The sequence below is a fragment of the Leptonychotes weddellii genome, chromosome 14, assembly GCF_054177405.1.
Source record: "Leptonychotes weddellii isolate Sample4059 chromosome 14, ASM5417740v2, whole genome shotgun sequence".
Lineage (NCBI taxonomy): Eukaryota > Metazoa > Chordata > Mammalia > Carnivora > Phocidae > Leptonychotes > Leptonychotes weddellii.
In genome coordinates, this window is record NC_138382.1 from 53,057,386 (window position 1) to 53,070,600 (window position 13,215).

The 13,215-nt window shown below is 42.8% G+C and overlaps 1 protein-coding gene across 3 annotated transcripts in view; it reads left to right on the forward strand.

Moving 5' to 3' along the window:
- Nucleotides 1–278: 278 nt before the first annotated feature.
- Nucleotides 279–13,215, forward strand: part of TMEFF1 (transmembrane protein with EGF like and two follistatin like domains 1) — a 74,599-nt gene continuing 61,662 nt past the window's right edge. For all 3 annotated transcript variants that reach the window (XM_081803274.1, XM_081803273.1, XM_081803275.1), the window contains exon 1: nucleotides 279–585. In XM_081803274.1, the coding sequence (XP_081659400.1) occupies nucleotides 390–585 (196 nt within the window). In that variant the 5' untranslated portion in view covers nucleotides 279–389. The remainder of the gene's footprint in view (nucleotides 586–13,215) is intronic.

The following is a 13,215-nucleotide window of genomic DNA, read 5'->3' on the forward strand; positions in this document are numbered from 1 at the left end:
TGGCGACGACCGCGGACACAAAGGGAAGGCGAGCGGCGAGTGAGGGGCTGGGCCTGCCCCCGCCCCGCGACCCTCGCCCGCCGCGCGCGCGCCCGTTCACGCCCCCAGCCTCGGTCTCCCCCCCTCCCGACACGCGGGCTCGCACCCTCGCGCGCACCCTCGCGCGCCCGCGACCGTCGCACGCGCCCAGACTCTCCGACTCCGTCCCGAGCGCGGCGGGCCGGGGCCTGGCGGGCGCTGCGGGTGGGACCGGGATGCTGAGGGGCTGCTCCCGGGCGCAGCGGCGCGACTGCTAGGAGGCGCCGAGGCAGCGGCGGGGCTCCCGGCGCGCGGCTGGATGCCCCGGGCCTGCGGGTCCCTGCGCTTCCCGCCGTCCAGGGGCGCTAGTCATGGGTGCCGCGGCCGCTGAGGCGCCGCTTCGGCTGCCTGCCGCGCCCCCGCTCGCCTTCTGCTGCTACACGTCGGTGCTTCTGCTCTTCGCCTTCTCTCTGCCCGGGAGCCGCGCGTCCAACCAGCCCCCGGGTGGCGGCAGCGGCGGCGGCGGGGACTGTCCCGGTGGCAAAGGCAAGAGCATCAACTGCTCAGGTAGGAGCGGCCGGAGCCCGCCCCTGCGGCCCCTCCCTCCCTCCGCTGCCGCCGCCCTCCCCGTCCTGGTGGCGGCGCTGGGAAAGGCCCGGGCGCGGGGCTCCCGGAGAGCCGGGCCCGGCGGGGAGCGAGGGCGGAGGGCAGGGCGCGAGCGTGCCTTGCGGGCTCGGGGCCCCGCGTTGGGCATGGGGAGTGGCCGTGCGTGCGACCATGTGTGTCGAGTGTCTGGGCGAGAGCGGCCAGGCGTGCGGTGAGGTGGTGGGGACGGGACCCGGCGAGGCGGGGGAAGCCGGCTGGGGCTCCTGCTGTGACCGTGGGTGTGCACGCGGGAGAGAGTGTTTGTGTTGTGAAGGCTCAGGGGAGGCAGGGATTTTGTGTGTGTGTGTGAGTGAGAGACGGTGAGGGGCTGGGGGGGCCGAGCCTGAGAGCCAAGGGAGTGACCATGTGCTGGGGAGGTTCTTAGGACACTGGGGTCTTGGAGTGATCCTGTGGGTAAAGGGAACGGGTGGCCCAGAGGACGTGGATTGACTATGGTAGAAGTGACCGTGTGTGTGTGTGTGTGTGTGTGTGTGTGTGTGTATGTATGTATGTGTGTATGTCCTTTGGGTTCAGAGGTGGACTCTGGGGGCTTGGAGTGACCAGCGGGGTCTTGGATGTCAGTAGGGAAAAGTCTTGGGGCCCAGGAAATGACCCTGTGTATTTGTGCGTTCTGCATGGGGCTCGAGATATACCCTGGGGTATGCATTGAGGAAGAAGGATGGAAGTCCTGGAGTGAACCCCGTTTGTGTCCATTCAGAGGGAGGGAGTTAGGGTGTCATCCCGTGTAGTGTTTGGGTATAGAAAGAGGTAGTTAGATCTCAGGAAGTGCCTCTGTGTAGCTAGGTGTGACCCTGGGTTTTTAAGGTGGTGTGGAAAGAGGGAACCAGGTCAAAGAGAATGATCCTGTGCGCGTGTTTGTATGCTTTGCGGGAGGGCCTGGAGACTGGCAGCACCCGGAGCAAGGGAGTGACCTCTCCCCTTCCCCCCCCCCCCCCGCGCGCTTGGAAACAAAGAGCCTGCTGGGGCTCTAATGGAAGTGACTGGCGGTGAGGGTATCTGGGCAGTAAAGTTCCTTCTTCCTTTCAAAAGGGGTCCCAGAGGAGCCCTGGGGCAAGGAGAAGCTTCCAGGTCTGATTTAGGGGTGGGTGGGTGCTTCTGGAGCTGGCCTAGCAGATGGTAGTGATCATAAGCCACAGCCTTGCTAACTTACCTTTTATCAATTCTTAATTCTCCACTTGTCTTCTCTAAACCTAGGGGGCGGAAGAAGAGGCATGGTGGGGGGTGGGAGGGGAGGAGAAGGAGGAGGGGAAAGAGGATGGGCTTCAGGCCACCGGGGGATCCACTGGCCTGCCAGCCTGACAACCTTTGTACCTTTGGGCTATTGAAGGGGCATTGTTTCTGGGGGAGTGAGGAGGGAGCAAGAGGGCCTCAGCACAGATGCTACCCTATGTGAAGAAAACCTTTGGCTTGCTCTTTAGATTTCAAGTTCTAAAATCTCTTAGTAATTTTCATAATGGTGTATTTTATGATAGGGGAGGGATTTTGAGCACTGTAAACAATGGCATGTCCACTAAAAGCTTTTCCATCCATGTAATAACTTTCACTTTATTTTTCTGATGTTAAGTGGGATATGGGATAATGCTTTAATAAATAATCACATTCATGGTTAAGAATAAAAACCATTTGAATATTGGAGTACCTTTTTGTAGCAAATATTTGTTGTTATCAAACTTGTAAGTGATCACACCATGTCAAAATATTTTACTGGCTAATGTGCTGTGATTATTTGTTCTTGCTAAGCTAATTTGTCTTTAGCAAAATACAGTGTGTGTTGATGGATGTTTTTGTGTATGTTTTCTAATTCTTTAGTGCAAAGTACAACTTTTAAGAAAGGACACAGAGGGCTGGAAACCCACATGGTGTAGGAAAAGAGGACTCATTTGGAGATCATGGCGCTTGCTAAGTAGCTGTGCTATTTGGAGCAAGTTAATTTTTCTGAATTTCCTCTTCCATTAAGAAAGGGACTTGGATTTGATAATATCTAGCCTTCTTTCAAGGACGTATTGATATACATGTCAATAAATTAGGCTTATCAAATAAAATGTTTTCTAATGCTAAGATTCATGTGAATAACTCTGGGTCTAAACCTAGAGTTTTGGGGTGCCTGGGTGGCTTAGTCAGTTAAACATCTATCTGCCTTTGGCTCAGGTCATGATCCCAGGGGTCCTGGGATTGAGCCCCGAATCAAACTCCCTGCTCAGTGGGGGAGTCCGCTTCTCCCTCTCCCTCTCTCCCTGCTCTAGCTCTCGCTCTCAAATAAATAAATAAAATCTTTAAAAAAAATAAAGCTAGAGTTTTAACTAAAACTCTATTTGTTAATTTTTGTAGATTCTTGTTATAGCTGTTTCTAGGATGAAAATCCAGGAGTGATTCATATGGAAAAAGATAATTTTTTAAGAACTATAGTGTGTATCTATTAATGCATCTTGAGATTTTACATAGATTTTTTTTTGTAGTCGCTTTTATTACCCAGGTATTTCCCACATAAACTGAAGTTTATTCCTTTATTCCTATATTTGAGTTTCAAAATCTAAATGCTTGCCTTGACTTTCTGTTAATTTTTAAAAAAATTTTTTTAAAAATTCTATTTAATTAATGTATATTGTATTATTAGTTTCAAGGTAGAATTTAGTGATTCATCAGTAACAAACAACACCCAGTGCTCATTACTTCAAGTGCCCTCCTTAATGCACATCACCCAGTTACCCCATCCCCCACCCACCGCCCCTCCAGCAACCCTCAGTTTGTTTCCTATAGTTAAGTCCCTGTTAATTTTCATTTTTAATTTTGAATCATCATTTCAGCCTCCTCTGACCTTTCTGGAGTCTGACTCTGTCAGGCTTTGTGTGTTTTCGTCATTCACAGCATTGTGGCCCTTGCAAATCTAAAGAGCAGGTCTATGGCTTTATTAAATTAATAGAAGTTGTCTAGATCATGGAAAAGGATGCAACTGTGACATTTTACTAGAGACTTCCTAATGAATTGGTTGATGTTGATACATTAATCAACCAGATGTTCAACCAGCTATGCATCCTCCTTATAGAGTTTAACAGATTTTTGAACTTCTGCTGTTCAACATTTTCCCATTTTGTTCACTAGCTTATTATTTAAAGATTCTGTCAGATCATCTTGTTAGAATCGGTTATGTATATGTCTGTATCATTCTCCTTTTTTCCATTTTAGTAATCCTATCTAATAGCAAATGTTGTATAATCTGCCTTAATAAAGAGCCCAAGTGGCTTTTACTTTTATGGCAAGTTTACCCATACATGTTTTCCTGGATTGGCATTTGTCCTTTTTTGAAAATTGAGCATGCATTCCTTCATTTCTGGTCTTCTGGCATCTTGTCAAGATAGCTTAGATAATCAGCAGTCAGATCTAAAAGTTTTTTCAGTATCATGGAGTGTGATTTGTTTAGATCAGAATGCAAATTCTTTTTTTTTCCCATTCATTTTTCATTTTTATTCTCAATTGGGCATAGCATTATACCTAATTATAAAGTTCAAGAAAAGAGGTTCCCTGCCCTTGGGTTGCTCACAGTCCTATGGGATTTATTTGTTTTATTTTATTTTTATTTAAATTCAATTAATTAACATATAATGTATTATTAGTTTCAGAGGTAGAGGTCCGTGATTCATCAGTCTTATATAATACCCAGTGCTCATTACATCACATGCCCTCCTTAATGTCCATCACCCAGTTACCCCATCCCCCTCCCCTCCAGCAATCCTCAGTTTGTGTCCCATGATTAAGAGTCTTTTATGTTTGTCTTCCTCTCTGATTTTGTCGTTTTATTTTTTCCTCTCTTCCCCTATGATCCTCTGTTTTGTTTCTTAAATTCCACCTATGAGTGAGATCATATGGTTTAATTGTCTTTCTCTGATTGACTACTCAGCCATCAAAAAAATGAAATCTTGCCATTTGCAACTGCGTAGATGGAACTAGAGGGTATTGTACTAAGGGAAATAAGTCAATCAGAATGCAAATTCTTTTGAACTAGCTCTGTATTCTGTATCCTTTCTTCATGCTACTTACCTCAGATGTTAGCTTCCTTTTATCAGAGTTCTACCCTTCAAGATCAAGCTCCTGATGAAGATTACCAAAGCAAAGAAGAAGCTGAATGGGTCTGTATTTGTTCTTATCATCTCTTGATATTATAACATCTTCCCATCTTCTTTCTTGTTCTAAACAAGCCTTTTTTTTTTTTTTAGATTTTATTTATTTATTTGAGAGAGAGAGAATGAGAGAGAGCACATGAGAGGGGGAAGGGTCGGGAGGGTCAGAGGGAGAAGCAGACTCCCTGCCGAGCAGGGAGCCCGATTCGGACTCGATCCAGGGACTCCAGGATCATGACCTGAGCCGAAGGCAGTCACTTAACCAACTGAGCCACCCAGGTGCCCTAAACAAGCCTTTTTTTTATAGTCCTCATGCCTCAGCTCTCCAATCATTCTGGACTTTATTGCTTTGGTGTTTTATATCTTATTTGTACTTACTCTTTTAAAATCTAACTTTTTTTTTTTAAAAGATTTATTTATTTATTTGACAGTGAGAGAGAGCGCACCAGAGAGCGAGAGAGCGAGCGCACAGCAGAGGGAGAGGAGGAAGAGGGAGAAGCAGGCTCCCTGATGAGCAGGGAGCCTGGTAGGGGCCTCTATCCCAGGACCCTGGGATCATGACCTGAGCTGAAGGCAGACGGGCAACCATCTTAGCCACCCAGGTGCCCCTTAAAATCTAACTTACTAGAAAGTTCCCTGTTCATCCAAAGAGAAAAAAGTTTGGAAATACATGATTTATGTGAAGAAAGATGAACTTTGAACCTAAGGGACGAGGTGACCTTAAACATGGCATTTTTTTTTCTCATTTGTAACAAGATAATGACGATGCTTCTTTTTGACTCTAGGTTGTTTGAAAAGAACAGATGAGGCTAAATATGTGAGCATTTCTATCTTAGGGAATGTGGTTAAAGAAGTGGAAAAACCTACTGAGAGACCAATAAGTGACATTTGGTGATAGATATAAGGTGGAGAATTTGAACAAGGTTTTTTTAATGTCGCAAGTTAGAAGTGGGTCCTCTGGCTTGTGATATGGTAGTAAGGATGGTACCGGTATATAAACTTCATATTTAGAGACATGCCTTCTTAGTGGCAGTTCAGGAGTTGGGGGACTAAAGCGTGAATTTTTTTTAATCTGTGTGGAATTTCGATCAGGACTTCTAGATCCCTGGTATGTAATATGTGGGTATTTATTTATGAACCTTGATTGAGTACCTGCTTTGGGTACTCCAGTATGCTAGATGTTAAGGGAAATAAATGAGAGGCCATTCCTGCCTTTAGGGGCTTTATATTCTAACAGAAGTAGTTAGCTTCTTATAAATCTATATGAAGAAATTGGGCGCCTGGGTGGCTCAGTTGGTTAAGCGACTGCCTTCGGCTCAGGTCATGATCCTGGAGTCCCCGGATCGAGTCCCGCGTCGGGCTCCCTGCTCAGCAGGGAGCCTGCTTCTCCCTCTGACCCTCCCCACCTCATGTGCTTTCTCTCATTCTCTCTCAAATAAATAAATAAAATCTTTAAAAAAAAAATCTATATGAAGAAAGCTCTAATACATCTGGGGTTTCTCTCAACACCCCCCCACCCCCCATAAGCATTTATTGAACACTGACAGCACTGGAATTTTTAAAAGGTGTACAATTAAATATAGTCACAAAGTTGTACATCCATCTTGACTATCTAATGACAGAACATTTTCATCACCCCAAAAAGAAACCCCATACCTATAAGCAGTCACAGTCACTTCGTGTTCCTGTCTCCCCACAACCCCTGGCAATTGCTAATCTACTTTCAGTCTCTATGGATTTGCTTTTTTGGACATTGCATATAAATGGAATCAAACACCATGTGGCCTTTTGTGGTTGGCTTCTTTCACTTAGTATAATGTTTTCAAGGTTCATCTATGTTGTAGCATGTGTCAGAACTTCAATGCTTTTTTATGGTTGGTTGCATAATATTCCATTGTATGGATACATACCACATTTTGTTTATCCATTCATCAGTTGATGGACATTTGGGTTGTTTCCACTTTTCATCTACGATGAATAATACTGCTAAGAACATTCATGTGGATATTTTTGTGTAGACATATGTTTTCTTTTTTTTTTTCCTGGAAAGTCTTAACTTTATTTCACATGAGTGGGAAATCGATTAAAGGCTTTGGAAATTATATGTGAACCAGTTTCTATTAAAAACTATTAATCATATTTTCATCAATGATTTTATTTTTTTATTTTTTATTTTTTTAAAATTAACATATAATATATTATTTGTTTTGGGGGTACAGGTCTGTGACTCATCAGTCTTACACAATTCACAGTGCTGGACATATGTTTTCAATTCTCTAGGGTGTGTACCTAGGAATAAAATTTCTCAGTCATGTGGTAACTCCATGTTTAACATTTTGAGGAACTCTCAAACTTTTTTTTTTTAAGATTTTATTTATTTATTTGACAGAGAGACACAGCGAGAGAGGGAACACAAGCAGGGGGAGTGGGAGAGGGAGAAGCAGACTCCCTGCTGAGCAGGGAGCCCGATGCAGGGCTCGATCCCAGGACCCTGGGATCATGACCTGACCCGAAGGCAGATGCTTAATGATTGAGCCACCCAGGCACCCCCCAAACTGTTTTCTAAAGCAGCTGTACCATTGTACATTTTCACCAGCAATGAGGGTTCCAATTTCCCCATATCCTGGCCAATACTTGTTATTGTCTTTTTGATTATAGTCATCCTTGTGGGTGTGAAGTTGTATATCAGTGTGGTTTTGATTTGCATTTCCCTAATGACTAGTGATCTTGAGCACATTTTTATGTACTTATTGGCTATTTACGTATCTTGTTTGGAGAAACGTCTATTCAGATCCTTTGCTGGGCTTGATGATAACATTTTGGATTAGACATTCCCTTAGTTAGTAAACCATACTAACCAATTCCTATAGCACACAGATGCTTAAGCTGGGAGGTTAGCTCTAGTTTGCTTGTGTTTCCTTTATTTCTCTGCTTACCAAGAAAAAAATCATTTGTGTTCTCAAACTTATTTATACCAGTGGCCCTTTGAGTATAAATTAATAAAAATTACTCAGATTGGTGCAGTATTAATACAAAAAGTTGTTTTTTTATGAAATGCTTTGGAAAGACTTGATAAAGATTAGAGGCTGAGAGAATTGCCTTTTTTTTTTTTTTTTTAAGATTTTATTTATTTATTTGAGAGAGAGAATGAGATAGAGAGACAGAGCATGAGAAGGGGGAGGGTCAGAGGGGGAAGCAGACTCCCCGCCGAGCAGGGAGCCCGATGCGGGACTCGATCCCCGGACTCCAGGATCATGACCTGAGCTGAAGGCAGTGGCTTAACCAACTGAGCCACCCAGGCGCCCCGAGAGAATTGCCTTTCAATGAATCTGAAACAGATTGGGGAAACCTTAAAAATCTCTGGAAGGATTCTGCTCTTACAAAAGTTTCAAGTATTTTTAGGTCTCCCTTTTACTTTAAAGGAAAGGAAAATGGACATTGTAGATAATAGGTTATAGGTGTAGCTTATCCAAGAAAGGAGGGGACTGCATTTGGTAGACCCAAAGGTTTTGGTGCTACATGAGGAAGTGTATGTATATGTGTGAAGTTCAAAATGTGTATGTCTCATTTTTAAATGATTGCCTACTGACTCATTTTAAATGATTTCCTACCTGACTCCTGATTAATTGATCAGTGGTCACTCATACATGCTTGAAAAGAAAGTTTTCATTATCCAGGTGACCTAAGGAAGATACAAGTACAGTGTTGAGGGAGTGATTAATTCTGATTTGTAGGAATCAAAAAACAGTCCCTGAGTAAGTGGCACTCAGTTGGGCCTTACAGGCAGAGTAGAATGTTAGCTTCAAACACTAGGCACACTTTTGCCTGAGGACTTTGCTGTTGATATTCCTTTTGCCTGGAAACTTCTTATCCCAGTTATTTATCCCCTCAGCTCCTTCAGGTCTTTACTGTCACTTTCAAAATAATGCCTTAAAATTTCAGCCTTTTCCACCTTCCATCCCCTCTGCCCCTCTTCCACCTTAATCTTTTTTAATGCTTTTTTCCTGTTCCAAAGCACCTTTTCCTATGTGACCTACTGTACATGTTGTTATCTGTCTCCTCTGCGTAGCTCCGAGAGGGCACGGAGTTTTGTTTGTTTTGCTCACCTCTCTATTGACTGTGCCTAGAATAGTGTCTGGCACAAAATTAGGTGCCCCTTACATATTTATTTGTAGAATGAATAACTGAATGAACATAGAAACTGAGGAGAGCTGGGAAGGGTGGGTATTCTAGGCCGAGGGAATGGAGATAGAAAAAGTACAAAGGTGGGGCAGCAGAGGGAATCTTTTGGGATATTAGGGTGTGGGGATTAAAGCAGGAGATGAGTCACAGTCACACGTTGCGACATTAGTGGAAGGCCTTGAAGGCTGCACAGAAGGTTTGGTACTTGCTCTGAAGACGAAGGGAAACTTAAAGGATTTGAGTGACATCATGGTTTTGGAAAGCAAAGTCTAGCATTGATGAAGGTGATCGGGAAAAGAAAAGAGACTGAGAGCACAGGGACAGAGAACGACAGTGGATGTGGGGAGAACTGAGAGCCATTGTTTGGACTGCACAGTGTTTTTAAAAATTGCATTGGTTACTAACCATTAAAAATTCAGAGGTTTCACCTAAAAGTCTGGATTATGGTTTTCCCTTCTAAACTATGGAGGTATTGGCAACATTGGGCTCTTGTTTCTACATGGCAAAAGTCAGCCATAGCTGTCCACTGGGGCGTGAGCACTTCGCTTTGCCAATCCCCGCCCAGCTAGGCTTTCATTGATCTCGTTCTCCCTTAGTTTCTGGATCTTGTGCTGTAGGAGGTGGTGTGAAGTGTGATGCTTTTAATTTGAGATGGAGAGCCTGTTTGGAGGAGAGTCAAATTGGTGTATATTTCTTTCCTCATTCCTGTTATTCACCATGACCAAATTGGATGCAAATCCTTATTTCTGCAGTGCCCAACCCTGAGCACCTCTCCTGCCAATGCTCCTTGCAACTTCTGTACTCCATTCTTTTCCTTCTCAACTCTTTCCTTGAATCCACCTTCTGCCTCTTCATATTTGAAAGCTACCCTGCTATTTCTGATTTTACCATTTTCCTTGAAATGTTCTCTAATGATGTTTTTAGTATATCTATTTTTGCTTTATTAATTTTATATCTTAGTACTACCTTTCCCCCTCAACTTTCCCTTTTTTTTCCTCTTTCTACATTCTTTAGGTGGCAGCTGATCATTACGTGTCTTTTTCCTTACCATGAGAGGCATTTCAGATAAAATTCCTCTCATCATTGTTATAAAACATGTAAGTGTGGATATGTTACAGATACTTTGTTTTGTGGTTTTACATTATGATTTAAGAATGGGTCATAGAATTTGTAGCTTTTTGTATTAAAATTCGGTGTCTCTCTGCATCCCAGTAGAACAGATTTTGTGTAAGATTCTTGCAATCCAGGAAAAAAAGTGTTACATCCTTGGCTTCTTAGTCCCCTGTTATATAAATATTAATTTTACTTAAAAATTTTTTTATTTTGGGCGCCTGGGTGGCTCAGTTGGTTAAGCGACTGCCTTCGGCTCAGGTCATGATCCCAGGGTCCTGGGATCGAGTCCCACATCGGGTTCCCGGCTCAGCGGGGAGTCTGCTTCTCCCTCTGACCCTCTCCTCTCTCATGCTGTTTCTCTCTCGCTCGCTCTCCAATAAATAAATAAATAAAAAAAATCTTTAAAAAAAAAAATTTTTTTATTTTGACTTAATGTCAAACTTAGAGAAAAGTTCAGTAACATACACAGGTTTCCCAGTTGTTAAGATTTTACCACATTTGCCTTATCATAGTTTCTTTCTGTATCTATCCCTATGTATCTGTCTGTCTAAATCTTTTCTCCTGAAACTGATTCTGCCAGGTTGGGTCCTACCAAAGGGAATAGTTTAATTTATGCTTTATATCAGTTCCATACTTTTTAATTCTTTTTTTTTTTTAAGATTTTATTTATTTGACAGAGAAAGACACAGCGAGAGAGGGAACACAAGCAGGGGGAGTGGGAGAGGGAAAAGCAGGCTTCCCGTGGAGCAGGGAGCCCGATGCGGGGCTCCATGCTCCATGCAGGGCTTGATCCCAGGACGCTGGGATCATGACCTGAGCCGAAGGCAGATGCTTAACGCCTGAGCCACCCAGGCGCCCACTTTTTAATTCTTTGTTTTGTCATCTCCAGTTAATGAAATAATGAAGCCTCCAATTACAATGATAATAGGTTTATTTTGCATAGTTTTTCAGTTTTTCTTATATTTTTGTTATTCTATTTGGGACATACGCATTGAATTTTATTTATTTCATTTTTTTTTCTTGTGCTTTTATTTTTGTGTAGGATGGATTTAAAGTGTCTCCTGTAGGGGCACCTGGGTGGCTCAGTTGGCTAAGTGTCTGACTTGATTTAGGCTCAGATCATGATCTTGGGGTCGTGGGATGGAACACCCTGTGGGGCTCCACACTGAGCGTGGAGCCCACTTCGGATTCCACCCCCTACCCCACCCCACCCCACTCGCATGTATGTGCCTTCTCTCTCTCTCTCTTTCTCTCAAAAAAACGAAAACAAAAGTATCTCCTGAAGTCATAATGATGTCCATCCTTTTTTGGATTTGTGTTTGTCTTGTAGTTTTTTGTTTTTTGTTTTTTTAGATTTTATTTATTTATTTGAGACAGAGAGAATGAGAGACAGAGAGCATGAGAGGGAGGAGGGTCAGAGGGAGAAGCAGACTCCCTGCCGAGCAGGGAGCCTGATGCGGGACTCGATCCAGGGACTCCAGGATCATGACCTGAGCCGAGGGCAGTCGCTTAACCAACTGAGCCACCCAGGCGCCCTGTCTTGTAGTTTTTAAATGTTGGGATTTGTTTACCAATACAGATATAGACTATTTGTTTTTATAAGCATTCACCCACTTACATTAAATGAAGTAATTATGAAATTTGTGCTACCCTCCATCATCCTCCTCATTTTTTAAAGTGTATAATACAGTATTTTTTAGTAGTATGGACACAAGATTGTACACCCATCACCACAATCAGTTGTAGAACATTTTCGTCCTACTCCAAAGAAACTTCATACTCTTTAGCGTTCACTCCCCAAACCCCAGTCCCCCAGCTCTAGGCAGCCACTAATATACCTTTTGCTGTATATTTGCCTATTTTGGACATTTCCTATAAATGGAGTTATACAATATGTGGTCTTTTGTGATTGGCTTCTTTCATTTAGCGTATTTTCAAGGTTCATCCATGTAGCATGTGTCTGTGTTTCATACCCATTTTATGTTTGAATAATATCAAATTACATGGATATATGTGCATACTACATTCCGTTTATCCATTTATCAGGTGATGGACATTTGGGTTGTTTTCTTTTTTTTGGCTATTATGAATAATGCTTCTATGAAAATTCATGTACAAATTCATGTGTGGACATATGTTTTCAGTTCTCTTATACCCAGGAGTAGAATTGCTGGGTCATATGGTAAACCCTACGTTTAACATTTTGAGGATCTGCCAAACTGTACTCCAAAGTGGCTGCACCATTTTACATTTTCACCAGCAATGTGTGAGGGTTCCAATTTCTCCACATCCTGGTCAACACTCATTACTGTCTTTTTTTTATTATAACCAACCATTTCATTTTTTTAAATCCCTCATTTCCCCTGTATATGTAGTTTCTTTAATGGAATTTAAATTCTTAGTTTCTTTTAAGGGAGATAATGTCAACCCATTTATCCCCTTCCTCCTTCTCCCCTCCCCCCCTTTTTCATTGTTAGAAACATTGTTTTAACAGAACTATTTTCATTATTCCTACAATTAGTTCCATTATTAGCTTCTCTCATGGGATAAATGAGGCATTTAGGAGTTGGCATACATTCTCTTCTCATGCACTTTGAAATTCTGTTTAAATCTTAAAATTCCCTCAGTATTTGCTTTCAGTTTATTAGATGCTTTATTGTTAATCCTTTGTTACTATTTGAATCAATTTCTTTTTTACAGGTGTCATGTATTTTTCATGGCTCAGTTGTCTCATCATTTTTTGAAAAGTCATTTCAGGTTCTGAAGTTCTTAACACATTCTTCTGCCTTCAGAAACTTTGGCAGGTATTATGTTTTCAGGTACAGTTCCATTTCTCTTATTTTTGTGCAGACATTCTGAGTTTTTCTCTTCCATGGTTAAAAAGAAAAAAGAAAAACCCACACTTTTTTTTTTGTTGTTGTTGTTATAAAGGCAGTATTTTTTTGATGTAAAGAACTTGAGGAATATGACGTGCCTGGGTGGCTTAGTTGTTAAACGTCTGCCTTCGGCCCAGGTCATGATCCCGGGGTCCTGGGATCGAGCCTTGCATCGGGCTCCCTGCTCCGCGGGAAGCCCTCTTCCACTCACCCTGCTTGTGTTTCCTCTCTCGCTGTCTCTCTCT